Below are 14,434 nucleotides of genomic sequence, written 5' to 3'. Positions count from 1 at the left end.
TAAGACTCAGGTATTACATGATTGATACTTATACCAAAACGTTAAGGACATTTGTGTTTACTTGAAATGGCCTGTGAACATAAGGAGATTGCACGTTTGAGTTGAGAACTACTCAGTAAATGCTTTCCCTGTAGCTCATTCTATGACCTTCTGCTCAAGCCAGGAAAACATCTCAGGGCCAGAATCTTGTTAGATACAACTTTTGAGGGAGCAGACTTTGTTCCCTGTATGCCCCTAGGTAACAGCTGACCCTCGGTCGTAGCAGCACAGTGTGGCTTGCCTGCCTGTATTTTTCTGTACTGTATGAACAATTAAGAATTCTGGTAGAACTTCAGTAGAAGCTGTTGACATGCTGTCTTCCTTAAAGCGTCAGGAAGGAGTTTGAGCTGAACTTCTGGTAAGCTGGAAGATGCTGTCTCTCACAGTGCCTCTGTGTTCCACACCTCTCTTTGCTATACTCCTCAACATTTGGCAGCATTTTCAGCACACATGCTGCAGGTTACCCCTGCCCCTGGCATAAAAAACAAAAGGTAACTTTATCCCCACTTTGTGTTTTGCAGACCATTAGACTGTTTCTGATGTCTACATTTCTGCATGCTGTGTGCTTGTATAATTTTTTTTTTTCAAATGTGCCACTGACATTTGAATTTAATTTAGAAGAAAACTAGTCTGGGAACCTCTCCCTGGCAGACTTTTTCTTTCTCTCTCCCCTTCCTACCCTCCCACTCTCTTGGAGATGTTCATGATTTACCCTTCTTGTGAAATGACTGTCTCTAAATTAGAAGCACACGTAGTACCCACCATCTCAGGAAAAGTGTGCCATGTTTCATATATTGTTCCTTTTTCCACCTGGATCAGAGAAGCATATGAGTCTCACTCAGGGTGTTTTTTAGCTTAATTTTCTGTGTGCATTTTGTAATTGCCTCTTAAGCAAGAACCTAAAGTGTCTTGTAAATTTAGAGCTGGCTTCAGTTGGTATTACTGAGGCTGTTGTCTTGCTGGCCAGAGACAGGAGTTTATGGAAGAACTTCCTGGTAGATTTGAGCCAGTCAGTTTAAAAAGAGCATGAAAGCTATGGTCTAGTTCTCTGATGGCTCCTGTCCAAGTTCAGACATACAGAGAGATACAACCGGTAGCCCAGGAGGCTTTGGAAACACAGATGCTTAGGAAATTGGGAGATTACTTTGGACAAGGTCTACTTTCATGCTTAGATTTTTTTTCTTGGACTTTCTTCCTGGGCATTTGCTGTAGATTAAAGAACTGGGACACTATTCTGGATGCACCTTGGGTCTGACCTACATGACTGTTTACATGTTGTTTCTGGAAATTGCTGGAGCATCTTTCTCTTACAAAGGTTCCAAGGTCCCAAATCTGAGATTTTTTTTCTAAGTTGGAAGTAACATCACATCACTCTTCAAATTACGATATCATTATATTTTCTCTGTCTGTTATATAGTTAAGTGGTTAAGGAATATTCTAGAAACCCTAAAAGAGAAATCCCTTCATTGAAAAGCTGAGACTAGACCTGGTACTACCCTGAGCTCAGTTTGTGGCTTGTCTTTACCACACATCATCTTACATCACACCTGCTGGAACAAAATTAAAGAATCATTTGAAACATCAAACAATGCATCCCTTCTTTTTCTTCTCTCTTAGGGGCAAGTAAGGAACTGATACAGGCTAATGGAAGATGGTAGTCGATATTAGACCATTCAATACCAAATGCTTTCCGCTGGCTCCCTCTAACCTCAGAGAGGCTTCTAAGAAAAAAGGCCTATGATCATCCACGATGAGGTGTTCATTCATTTTCCCTCTTCAGAAAGAGGGAGGCTAGCAACCATCTGCACTGCCAGGAGATCAGTTTGTGGTGTTGCACTTTGAGTGTGTCTGTTCTGTTGTACAGATCACCTGGACAGCAGACGACACCTCAGTTGTTACTGCTGGCCATAAAGTGCTTATCCTTGGCTTCTACAACCAGACATTCTTAATGTGCCTGTCTGTTCTCATTGCCACGAGTATTGGTTCAGGATTCCCTTAGCCTGGGAACACCTTGGTCCCGACCTTTGCACATTTCTTTGCTGTTACAGACTTCAAGGACAGCAGAGCAGTCTTTCAGCTTTTCTCAAAATGCTTAGTGTATTAAGGCTATCCTTACAGCACTGCTGCTGTTGAGCTGTTGCCTGCATCAGGACAAACTGTTCAATGTGCTGAGCTTGAGTTTGTTGGCTACACACATGCTGGAGGGGATTAGCATATGATTTTGTATTTGCACCTCTCCTGTGCTTCTTGCACCTCAAACCCTTTCCCAGGCTGACTAACTATCCTGGCAGGGGAGACTTGGACTGAGTCACAGAGCCTACATAATGTTAATTACTATGCCCTGCTCTTCGTGAAGGCAAGAAGGAATGCCTGACTCTTTGCATTTTTATCAATATCTTTTGATCATTTTCAGACTTCAGCCCTTTGTTTTGCTGCCCTGTGTCATTCCAAGACTTAATGTTCAGATAATTACTGGAGTTACTCAGTTCCAGAACAGTATGCCTAGCGTGTTTTTCAGTACTAGAAATCATCACTAGTTATTCACTAGATTCATAGTTAAAGGACAACATTGTAGCAAGTCACTAAATGAAGGACAAAATATTGCTTCTGTTCTGAGAAGTAGTGGGAACAGTTACTGTTCATACAACCTCTGGGACTCCACACTGGTTGATAAATTCATTGCATAGTTTTGGGCATCAGAAGTCTGTTAAGTCTTAACTACATCTTATGACTGTGTTTCGTAAAAGGTACACTCCTGTGCCATTTTAGAGAGATATTTTAGCTGCTTGATACTTAAAAGATGATTCTTAATTTTGCTTTCACAATTCCCTCATGAAGAGGGATCTGGTTCTCAGTATTTGTTCAGGAAAAAAAAAAAGAACATTTTGGGGAATTCTTTCCCTGAAAAGTTGTTTTTTGAACTGAAAAGATTGTGGTTTCAGCAAAATACATGCATGTGACTGAGCACTGGAATTCCTAAAGTCTGAGTCCTGATAGTTACTGGATTTCCCCCCCTATGCTTATATTAACAAAAACCCGGACACTTTAGCAGCTGCAGTGCTTGTATTACCTTATGAGCAAACCTCTTTGTGTGAGGAAAGAATAAAAGCTTTACCATTAGTGTTTCATAGTAGAGAAGGTACAGTACCTGTGGACATAAAATGTTTGTTTCTGTTTGCTACTCAGCCAATCACGAAGTCTTAAACAAAGTAGAGGTTCAGTACGAGACACTCCCAGGATGGGTTACGGACATATCAAATGCCAGGACGTTTGATGAGCTGCCTGTAAATGCACAAAATTATGTTCGTTTTATAGAAATGGAGTTGGGTGTTCCTGGTAAGTAGAACAGATTTTCTTCTTGTTGGCTGGGTTATTCCTGCTCCATGAAATCTGTTTGGTATTTTGTATTAATGAACACGCAAAATACTAAAAACTAGTTTCTAACCGTGCTTACTGTGCCACTGGTGCCAATTTACCTGGTACCACTGGTGAGTATGGTATTACTACTCTTTATTTAGTTGTTGAACTCAAAACACATTCCTTCTTTGACTTATACTATAGTTCTTATAAAATTAAGATCCGTTTTTTTCCATAACTTGCTCAAGTGTCTTTTAGACTGGCTATAATCGAGTTAAGTTTTGCCACTATCATAAAGTCAGGGGGACTATGAGTTATTAATTAGTATGATGAATTATACATGAGAGTAAGAAGTCCTGAACTGATACATTTCTCTGTGCTCCCTAATAAAGGTGATTCTGTGGTTCTATCGAAAGCTGGGAGTTACGAGACGATGCAATTTTTTTTACTTTTCTGATAGTTTCTATCTGTTTTTATCTTATAATCTGTAAAAGTGATTAATTTATTATGGCAGTTTCAAGAATACCTGCTTTTAGAAGTTATCAGTGTATTCTTTGAGAACAACAGACAAAGCTATAATTTCTTTATGTGTGAATAGTATATGCTGTGTTTTTCTTCAAAATGTGGTGCTTAAGAAGATGAGTTTGTATCTTATCTTAAGATGCAATCCACTCTTGCTTTGTATTACTTAAAACAGAAGTTTGCTTTTCTCTCCTGCAGTTAAATGGATTGGAGTAGGGAAATCCAGGGAATCAATGATCCAGCTGTTTTAAAGATTTCAGATGCATGGAAGAAAGCACACTCCTCAAAAGACTGCTCATTCTTAAATGCATTAGTAGCCCGCAAAGCAAAGATGTTGGAAAGATAGATTTTTGCATGGGAAGAAATGCTAGCGTTGACACCCCCAGATCAATTGCTACTCCTGAAAGTGACTCTTAACATGAATCTGTATCAATTCCTGTTCAACTGCAATTACCAGGACACTTGTCATTGTTGTTCAAGGTGCCATCAGATTTTTTTTTCTTTACCTGATATTTACTTCATAATGTAATTCCTGTTTGAAAATCTAAGGTAGCATTGCTTTCATGACTGTTTGTCTTTGTTATCCTTCTCTGCTTTTGGCGGTGTTACTTCCCTGAAATTTTAGACAGTAAAAATAATGCAGTTTTGCACAGATAGTTTTACATCCTCATTATTTGTATTCCTAAGGCTGTTGTATTCTTAATGACTGCTCTTGTGAGTGATTAAAGAGGGGGAGTCTGATTTTATAATGCTATAAATGCTGTCTAAATTATTGTGTGATCTCTTTTTTAAAAGATGTGATGCCAAGTTGTTATGAATGTCCAGGGTTTTTTAGCTGTATAACACAGGAAACTTACTCTTTGTAACTCACAGAGGATACTTAAGTGTTTACCAGGAAGTGTGCCCAGAAAGTTAGAAAACTGATATTGTAAAAAGTTCATTTGCAATTATTAAAGAACCGTTCTGATTTTGAGTTAAATGTTTTATAATGTTACTCCTTCTTTTCCTGGCATTTTAAAAACTCTGTGCTTCTCTGCTTCCAAGGTGCGTATCTTAAACTGTTCCCCTAATTAAATGGGGTTATATTTATATTTTATGAGAAGTCTAACATTTTGATGCCCTTTTAAGTTCCTTTCTTCAGAGTCAACTGAAGATCCTTCTCTGGAGGATTGCCAAAGTGCAGACACTTCTGTATTTGTACATTGAAGATGCTTGAAAATAACATTTATTGTATTCCATGTGTTTGCTTTGGGTGTGGGGTAAATAACAAGTGTTCACCTCAAGACATCTGACGTATTTTGGATTGTTGTTGGGAAATGTAGAAATGTTGCAGAACTATTTGAATTTATAACCGTTATTATCTATTCCAAAGAATCTGATTTCTTTTTGCAACAATGCAGTAATTACATTTTCCCTTTCCAGATTACTGAGAATGACTCTGTTTTTACACACTGTGCTATGATATTCATGTGCTTCCTTTTCTTTTCAAATAAAACTTACTTTGTTTCCTAAACCCAAGTTTGTATCAGGGCGGGGCAACAGTTCTAGATTTAGTTTAGTAGATTTTGGCTGCATACAAGAATATATGAATGACTATAAGAAACTTCTAATGCAAAATAAAAGATATGAGGCCTTTTTGTTTGTCTTGAGTAGCCACATGTTGCCTGAAATGGAGTAATTTGTTGGACTATGCTGCTGCTGATGTGGTTAGCACAGTTTTTATATTCTAAATTGACACAAGATAAAATTGCTTCTCCTAAGAGAAGAGATAGGAGGGTTGAAGGATAAAAGTACTGGATTTTTAAGGAGCATTATCTCTTGAATTTCTTCCATGTGACAGAGCAGTTACTGGGGTCTGTATTTTGCTTGTGTAATATGAGGAAAGAAGTGAGTACCACAGAATGCTGGAAAATTGGCAAATGCAGTGAGAAACCTTTGTATCAGCATTGCATGTAAAGATCACTCTCATCATCATTAAAAAGCAAGCAATGTCATATTTTCAGTTTTCTGGAGAAGGTGAAAATCTAGTCTTGCTGTCAGCCTTGCCGTCCAGGAGAGAACTGTACCATCCCTCCCTGGCTAAAGGACATCTTGAATTGAAAATGTTTTCCTACTTCCTGGATGGAGAGAAGGAGGGCTAGAACTGTGAAACAGAAATCCTAGTGTTTATTTAGCAGGAAAAAAGTTACTTTTTTCTAGGCAGTAGAGGGAATTGATTTGCAATGTGAACAATAGGTAATAGTTACTAACTGTTCTTGTTCCCCTGTAGCTGTAGGACACACTGAGGTGATAAGAGCTGTGGGCAGAACTACCAGCCAGAAACTGTGGGCCTAGCTGGTTCAAGAAGTGAACAAATAAATTAATGAGGGCATGTTTCCTTCTACATTCAGTGAATAAATAAAACACATCTATGGAGCTGTGTTTCACTTCTGCCAAGCAGAGACCTTCAAGTTCAAGGTTTCAGTTTTTCCATGTTGTAGCTCCACAGTACAAACTACCATTGTTTTTCAGTGGAGGAATTTGTATTCCCAGTTTGAGCAGTATTTCTGAGCAATACAGCAGTGGCCTAAAATGATACAAAGTATTTGTGCAATATTTTGAAAGATACAAAACAGAATTGCCTTGCATGCAATAGTGATTTATATTCTTTTGCTGTCTTCTAAATTCAGCTGGGATTTTTGATTCTTCCATTCAAGGGCAGGCCTGGAAAGTTGAAAACATTCTCCTATCAGTACTTGTCTAGGATATATATGGTCTAGGATCTGTGTGTATTTACTCCCATGACCTGGAACAAAGAGCTTTTCAATTCAGGTGTTTAAATTTGGCATCTGTAAAGTGTTTTACACTTTTAAAGTGTCCCTGTATGCTAGTTTTGCCTAAGTTTTCCTGGAGTGAATTCTTGGACTGGTGCTCCTTGTGCCAAAGAAGATTTATACCCTATCAGATTTCCCCCTCTTCCAGTGCTACCTTTTCTCCCCCTCATTTCACTTGTGCAGATGTGGAAATAGTTGGGATGTTATCACCAACCTGAGTGTGGTGGGAACAAATACTCTAAGTTACAGGGATTTTTTTCAAGCTCCATGTTCAGCTGTGGAACCAAGAAGGAAGAAGAGAACAGCAGCCTAATACTTTACCTTCAGCTCTGTGTCCAGCAGGGGCAAAGGTAAATGGCTTTGAAGACATGCATAGTTTTTTAGCTCTAGATAAAATTCTATGTTCTGCCTCCCCCCTACTTCATTAGTCAAGAAAGGAACTAATTCTCAAAGGAATTGTCCCGCTCATTGGCAAAAGGCTTTCTGTTGTCTGTCACAGGCTAGTAGTAAGCTGTGGTAAAAAGAAAAACCTTCATACTTTGACAGGCATTTACTTCTCGGGCCCTTCCTCTGTGCCCTCTCTCTCTGAAGGCTCTTCAGTTGCTGCCGTGTAAGGGGAGAGGATGGCAGCATAGGATAGGAGTTGAAATTGATTCTCCTCCAAGGGTCCTCTCCTGCTAATGGGATGTTTACGGGAGGCATGGATACCTGTTACACCAGACAAGGCTGATGACAGACAAGGTATTTTGATCTCACTCTGCTCTTGCTGCCACTGAAATATTTACGAGGCTCCATCTCCCAGGCTTGTGCTCAGCATTTAATAGCCCTTATGTCCCTACAGATTAGAGAGTCTCCTTTACTAACTAAATAAGGGAAAGTGAGGGATACTTCTGCTGCTTAGCCTTTCCCTTTGTGTTCCACGTGTAGTTGGGTTTTGACATGCAGCTAGTGGACAAAACCTTCAGATGAAGGGGCAGACATGCTGTTGATGTCCTGTGCTTTTGTCTACCATCATCCTGGAAATCTACTTTCGAATAAAAGATGATAGTTTCCTTTTGCTATCACAGCCAGCTCTCTTACTGAAACATAATCAAAGGTATGACTAGTTTAGAAAAAGTAAAGGGCAGAATAGCTGGGAAGGAAAGAGACAACTCAATCAGGTGAGTTTATTTTTCCTACCCATACCATTCATAGTCTATGAAATAGTGCAACTTAACAAACCTGATGGTATAATAACGAAACACACTTGTGGTGTTTGACAGGTTTACATACTGAAGGTAAGGTATAGACTGCTGTGTCTGTACTTGTCTGTGTACACAGAGCTGATGCATTATTGACTTAAAATTTTATGCCTTTTTTTGTTGATCAGAGTGTAACAACTCATTTGACATGCCATCTTTAAAATACCTTGCAATAGATACACATTCAAACATCTTGCATTCCACTTTAGACAGATAACACTGTTACATCCCAGCGTCCTTCACTGCCACTTTGGAACCACTAGTCAGCTATATCAAAGCAATGCATTTTTTAGATTTTATTCACTGATTAATCTGTTTGTGCATGCATCCAGGTACTTACCCTTTAAATCTGTTGATGCACACTGTTGAAATTATCAATGGTGCATTTGAGTAACTATTTTTAGATCACAATTGCTCAAGTACAGATGGTTTCCCTTGTCTTGTTCCCTGGCTGACAGTTATTGTCTGGTGATTACAAAAGGTGGTCTGGTGATTACAGAAGGCACTGGGGTACCTGAATGTTGGTAGTTGGCATGGCTGTGGGGGCAGCTCTTCTTTCCAGAACATGAGATGACTATTCACTTTTTTTCCCTGCATGCAACTTCAGACTAGCTTGTTAATAGTGAAGCACACCTCCCTAGTTCACCTTCTCAACTGGAAAACCAGCGTGGATCACTTAGTTATGTTGAGAAAGGACAAGTCAATTGTTGCTTTGAATGAAGTGTGATTGTACCAGTCACTGGTGGTCTTTTCTTGGGAGCTGAATTGTCACAGTCAGGATGGAGTGACGTTTCAGCTTTGTAGTTTACTGAACCCAGTTGCAGTTTACTGAAAGGTCTGGGCAAAAAGCATAAATCATTCTGTAATCTCATGCTGACATATGGTGTGTAAATACCATGATCCACCCAAAGGGTAGCCAGCATTATAAATGTACTTTCTAATCTCCTGCTGAAATGAGCACTCAGTATAATGCAGCTGTAATCTAATAGATATTAACAGCCTGAGAATGTACAGTAAGACCTTAATAATTCAGTATTGTTCGATTGGCTCCATCTGACTTGTAATTAGCCCAATAAGGGTTGTGCCTCTTGCAGTCAAGCAACTAACTGCATTAGTTCAGTATCAATTCAATTTTCAAAGCCTTGACTACCCAGTATAAATAGCCTACAACATTTAAGTTTTGTTTTTTTAATCAAACACGTTGAAGTCAATGTGAAATACAGCAAATTTTTATAGGGGAGAAAAAAATTCAGAATCCATTCTAGATTCTCAAATATATGATAAATTCAGGCCATGCTGCACTCCTGGTATGGCCAAAAGCTTTTGAATGTAGCTTTGTTTTCCTCTGCCTGGGTTCTCTTGTTCCTTTTGTAGATCAAAGTCATTAAAAATCACTAGAAGTTGTTGCAGTGTTGACCACAATAGGCATAAAAGGGGGAAGGTTTATTCAACAGATCTCATGGGTTAACTGATGCACAAACTCACCCTGGGGCTCCTCTGGATGCATGTGACTTGTGGAGCCATCCTAGCTGCCTGTGAACTAGAGAGCAAGAATCCCACCCAAGCCCTGGAAAGGTGATTTTTGGTTGGGTTTTATTTTTGTGGGGTTTTTGTTGTTGTGGGGTTGTGGTTTTTTTTGTTTGTTTGCTTGGTTTGGTTTGGTTTGGTTTGGGTTTTTTTTGGTAACAGTCATGGAAAAGTATTTTTGTCCCAGTACAGAGCTTACAAATGAATAAGAAGATGACATTGATAAGAAATCAATGTCAGGCAAAACCATGCCTCTCTTGAAAAAAGGTGAGTTTATGCAGATGGATGTGCTTTTTAAAATATAAGAAATAAAAGCTGGGCAGACTTCCCCCCCCACCCAAGAAAAACCCCAAAAAACAAACAAACAAAAAAAAACCCCACCACAAAACTCTGCTTTAGGAGGCTGGTGGCAATATCAGTGCAGGATCTGTTAAACTCCTTTAGCTTCTTTTGCAGAGTGTAACATGCCAAATTCCTACAAGCATTGATGTAAAATATTTGGGTGTTTTGCTTGTTTGTGCTTTTGTTAAGGAGCTGCTGCTGAATCTAAAGTAACTTGCTTAGTGGCTTGAGTGTATTAATCTCCATTTTGATAGCAAAATTCACTGTGGAATTGCATGCCTATTAGGAAACCCCAGGAAGGAAAGGAACAGCATCTGTGTGCAATAGTAAAGGTTTACTAAAGGGTAAATTTTGCAGACCTATAGGAGTTTCTAGAATGAGTTGCACAATATTAGTGGCAGGTCTTAGAGTAGAAAGTAATTCAGGAGCCAGTTGACTTATTTAAAGAGTATTTTGTTTCAGGACAAAAATGTGCTGTTCTGTGACTCAAGGCAGAATTTTTTCACAGACTGATTCATTATATCCGTGGTCTGATATGGTCTGCTTGTTTGTCACAATTAAGTAATAATTTATTCCACCTCCCAAGGAGTGAAATTTGGCTCCCGTGTGTAAAACATTGACTCACTAGTATTTGGAAAACAAAGTAGACGTTTTCTGTGTTTTGTTGCCCATCAAAGTTGGTGAATTATGTTTTGGCTATTCCATAGCAACTACTTCACTGGAATGTGAATTAATATTGCAGCTCTAGGAGTTTGATGTTAAAATTGGTTCTCACCAGAGATCTTAAGTAGGAGTATTGTTTTGAATAGTGTCATGACACAACCATCTTAGAAACTCCTTGAACCCATCCACAGTTCAGTGTTTTTTTCCTGAAACTAAGACCACTGTATCTTCCACTTAGTTGCAGAGCACGACGTAAAAACTCCTTATCCAATCCAGTCTACAAAAGAATGTATTTTCATGCTTTAGATAATTTCAGTCAATCTTGGAAAATGTAGCTATACAACATACAAAAGTGACAACTCCAACACTCACACACAATATGAGCTGTTGAGAATCACTGTTATATTTACCAACATTTCCATATCCCTGTCAGCCAGTTCTGCACAACTGTTGTCCTCATCATAGTCAGCAGCACCAACAGAGATTCCTCTCCTCTTCCCAACTCGTCCCCGGGGGTGATTCTTCTCCAGTTTTACCCTGGCGTGGCTTCAGCGGGAAGCATTCCTCATCCCTCGTCTTTGGGAAGTGGGGGAGGTTGCATCTTCCTTCCTCCAGCAGGAATCATGTATTCAGGTTGCCAGCCCAGCTACCTGAGAGAATGCCAGTAGTGACTGTGTCTACTGCAGAATCTACAAGGTTTCTTCCAAACTTTGGGTTGCTTGCCTGTCTCCTGGTGTACAATTCAAGGAATTTATCTTTCGCCCTGGATATACACCCAGAAATAGTTTCTAAATTTGCCATTAGAATGCTTGGGTGGCATCTTTCTCGTAAGTTTGCACATAGAACTTTAGTTACAAGTTTCAGAAGCTTTTCAAACCTGCTGTATTAAAAAACCTCATCATGCTGTGAGCAAGAGTGGCTCCAGTGCTAACAGACAGCCCCATCAGGAGGAGAGAAGCCAAGGCAGAGGTTAAATACTTCATGTGGGGACCTGCAGGGAGCATGTGCAGTCAAGGGGCAGCAGTAAGTCCAAATGCCACAGCCGTACAATTAAAATTGCATGACCATCTGTAATCTACTTGTGCTAAATAATAATAATCCACAAAAAAATAGACTAATCTTGGTTTTGCACTTTCTCGAGTTTAATGTGCTGAAAAGGATTTCTTTTTCCAGGATGAAGTCTGTACTGCTATTGAGAACCAAGGAAGGCCATACCAGTTCAGTTTTTACCTAAGTGGTATTTCTACTTACAGACTGGGCAAAGACTGAGGCTGCAATGTGAGCTTACCTTTCCTGGTCCATGCAATGAGGTTACAGACTTAGGTAAATGATGGAAGGAAGATCAGGAAAGGCAAATCTTGCAGATACAATCACAGGTGCTGTCAGCTTGGGCTCCCTTTGCCTTGCTAAGCTGGTGGGAGCAAGACTCTGCCTCACTAGGCCTGGCTCTGTGATAGTTCCTCCTTTCCTTGCTGGTTTTCAAGGGGCAAGGGGAGCAGTCCCACAGGTGTCAGCCCTGTGAGTGCATTTTGGAGTGCTGCTTGGGCCAGGTTCCTAGCAATGTTGCAGCTGGCTATATACACAACAAAATGGAGCAGTGTCTTGGGAGACTTAAGAACTGGACAGGAGAGAGGATCTGTCAACAAATCACTTGGAAACTTGTGCCCCTGCACACCTGAGCCACCATCCTGAGTGCTGCTGCACTTTGGTAAATTAGACTGCAGTACCTGCTAGTCCTCAGGTTGCATTCTCCTCAAGTTACTCCTAGATCTGAGAGTAGGAGCATTTCCTCACTGGTGAAGTTTAAAGAAGGAAGTCAAAGTGAGAAAATAAAAAAGATCTGTCATGGGAGGGTTGAGTCTTAAAGGGTAAATCTTTTCCTGATGTCTTATTGGACATACTCTCCAGTGCATCCTACTTGCTGTAAACAGAAGGTAAAGCTTTCTTTAACTTTTCTGGAATTAGAAGCATAGGTGTAATTTGAGTCTGGATTTTTTTATGCACCCTTCTGTCATATGAGCTACAACCTACTCAGCATTGGAATAGGGAGACCTCAGGAAAAACAAGGTGGGACAGGGAATAAGGAAGGGCTTTGCTTTCCTCTGAGACACAGAGTCCTGAAGCCAGGAGAGACCATGAGATTCTGGGATAAAAGAGGGATTTTTGCCTTTAGTGACAGAGACCCAATCTCTTACCCTGAGACCTCAAGCCCTCTGTGCTAATCTGCTCCAGTGTTTCACCCTTGGAGAGTTTTTTTCTACCAGCCACTTAGATCCCTCCTCAGCAAGTTCAGGCTTTGCTGTTCTGTGGTCTGTTTGCTAGAGAGGTTCTGTGGTCTGATAGGGAGGACAGGTTCTTCCCTTTTTTACCTGCTGCAGCACAATTTTGGGTATTTGCTGTGTCCCAGACATTTCCTTAGGCTAATCAATACTCTGAGGCTTTGCTTGGAGGTCATTTTTAGAGATGTCCAAGGCGGTGTGTTTGGTTTATTTTTTTCTGTCCCTGGGGAGTTGGGACCTGAAAATGGTCACAGTTTGTTCACTGATGTTTGCATGTGAGTGTAAGGGATGGATGACATCAAGTATCTTGTATCAGGAAATCTAATTATGGATTGTGGTATGATGTTTTCCAGCTTTTCAATGTCATAGCTTTGCTGATTCATATTCCAGTCCATTTTGCATTTGCTTAATTGATATTTTTTTGCTTACAAGTAGAAACTTGCCCTCAGCCCTAGTGCCTTGCAGCCTATTTTTCTCAGACCATTTCTCTAATTGGTTAAAATCATTTTGAACTCTTACCCTGTTTTCTAATGTACTTTTAGGTCCTTTCAGCCTTGCATCACCTGCACATTTACTAAGGACACTCTTTTTACCATTGCTGACTTCACTGATGAAAAATTTGAATTGTATGGAAACAGGACCTATTCACTGAATTGCTTGTTTGAAGGTGAACCACTTTCTAGGTGTGATTTTTTTTGTTGTTCATTTGTTTGTTTGTTGCCTGACCAAAACTACACCTACTCCAAAGCAGTTTATCTAACCACATTCCTTTGCTGGCATATGAAAATAACCTGCAAGTCTGAATATGTCACCATTTGAGCTGATACCAACAGCTTGCCAATGCTGTCAAGAAAATGTCCTGATCTTTGCTTTGTGATTGCTGAGCCTTGTGCCAAACCAGTTTGCCTTGCTCATCTAGAGGTGGTGCTTGCTGCTTCCCATGAGGGGAAAGGCTGAGTTTGCCTGTTGGATTAAGAATTGGGAGGCAAATAAACAATATTTTCATTAATTTCTAGCTAATCATGGCTAACTACTTAGTCTAGGGTGATCTTAGATAATTGGCTGTAGTTAGATGATTTTTTGTGCCACTTTTTGCATGCAAGCACTCTGAACATACTTGTTCAGTCAACCACAATTCATTAATTAATATGGATGACAGCTCTGTGTACTGAATCACTGAAAAGAAATTCCAAAAGGGACATACATCTCATGGGCACCAAGCAGCCTCCGGAGCAGGGTGGAAAGGGATCTCTTCACACTCCAGTTTTGCTCACTCCAGGCTCTGGCCATTCCTGTGGGAGCCCAGTTCAGCTCTCATCCAGAACCAGGTGATGTGCTGATGGTCAGATTCAGCCCTCGCATTTAGCAACCCTTCTGTCCTCCTGTTTTCTCCTTTCAGACAAAATTATGTCAACGTGCTAATCCTGGTGCAGGTGGAGTCTTGTCCCTGGAGGAGCAGCCTGCCAGCTGTGGGGCTGCACAGGGTACGAGAGCCAGAGAGTGCCCGGGACAGAGGGCGTGTGCTCGGGCTGGCCCCCGACTGGGCGAGTTGGAAGAACAATTCCCAAATTCAGCACAGTCAGTAAGGGAGAAAAACACACAGTAAATAAAGAAATAGGCAGAGGGGGGTTTTTTAGTCTTTCTTGGGGGC

General features: G+C 40.3%; 1 protein-coding gene across 1 annotated transcript in view; it reads left to right on the top strand.

Annotated features, from left to right (window-relative positions):
* ADSS2 (adenylosuccinate synthase 2) overlaps nucleotides 1–5,570 on the top strand; it is a 37,209-nt gene extending 31,639 nt beyond the window's left edge. Inside the window, exons 12-13 of the mRNA XM_063390951.1 lie at nucleotides 3,226–3,375; nucleotides 4,117–5,570. Coding sequence (XP_063247021.1) covers nucleotides 3,226–3,375; nucleotides 4,117–4,169 — 203 coding nt within the window. The 3' untranslated portion in view covers nucleotides 4,170–5,570. The remainder of the gene's footprint in view (nucleotides 1–3,225; nucleotides 3,376–4,116) is intronic.
* The last annotated feature ends 8,864 nt before the right edge of the window (nucleotides 5,571–14,434 follow it).

The sequence above is a fragment of the Prinia subflava genome, chromosome 2 (genome assembly GCF_021018805.1).
Source record: "Prinia subflava isolate CZ2003 ecotype Zambia chromosome 2, Cam_Psub_1.2, whole genome shotgun sequence".
Taxonomy (NCBI): Eukaryota; Metazoa; Chordata; class Aves; order Passeriformes; family Cisticolidae; genus Prinia; species Prinia subflava.
This window is presented reverse-complemented; position numbering and strand designations above follow the sequence as displayed.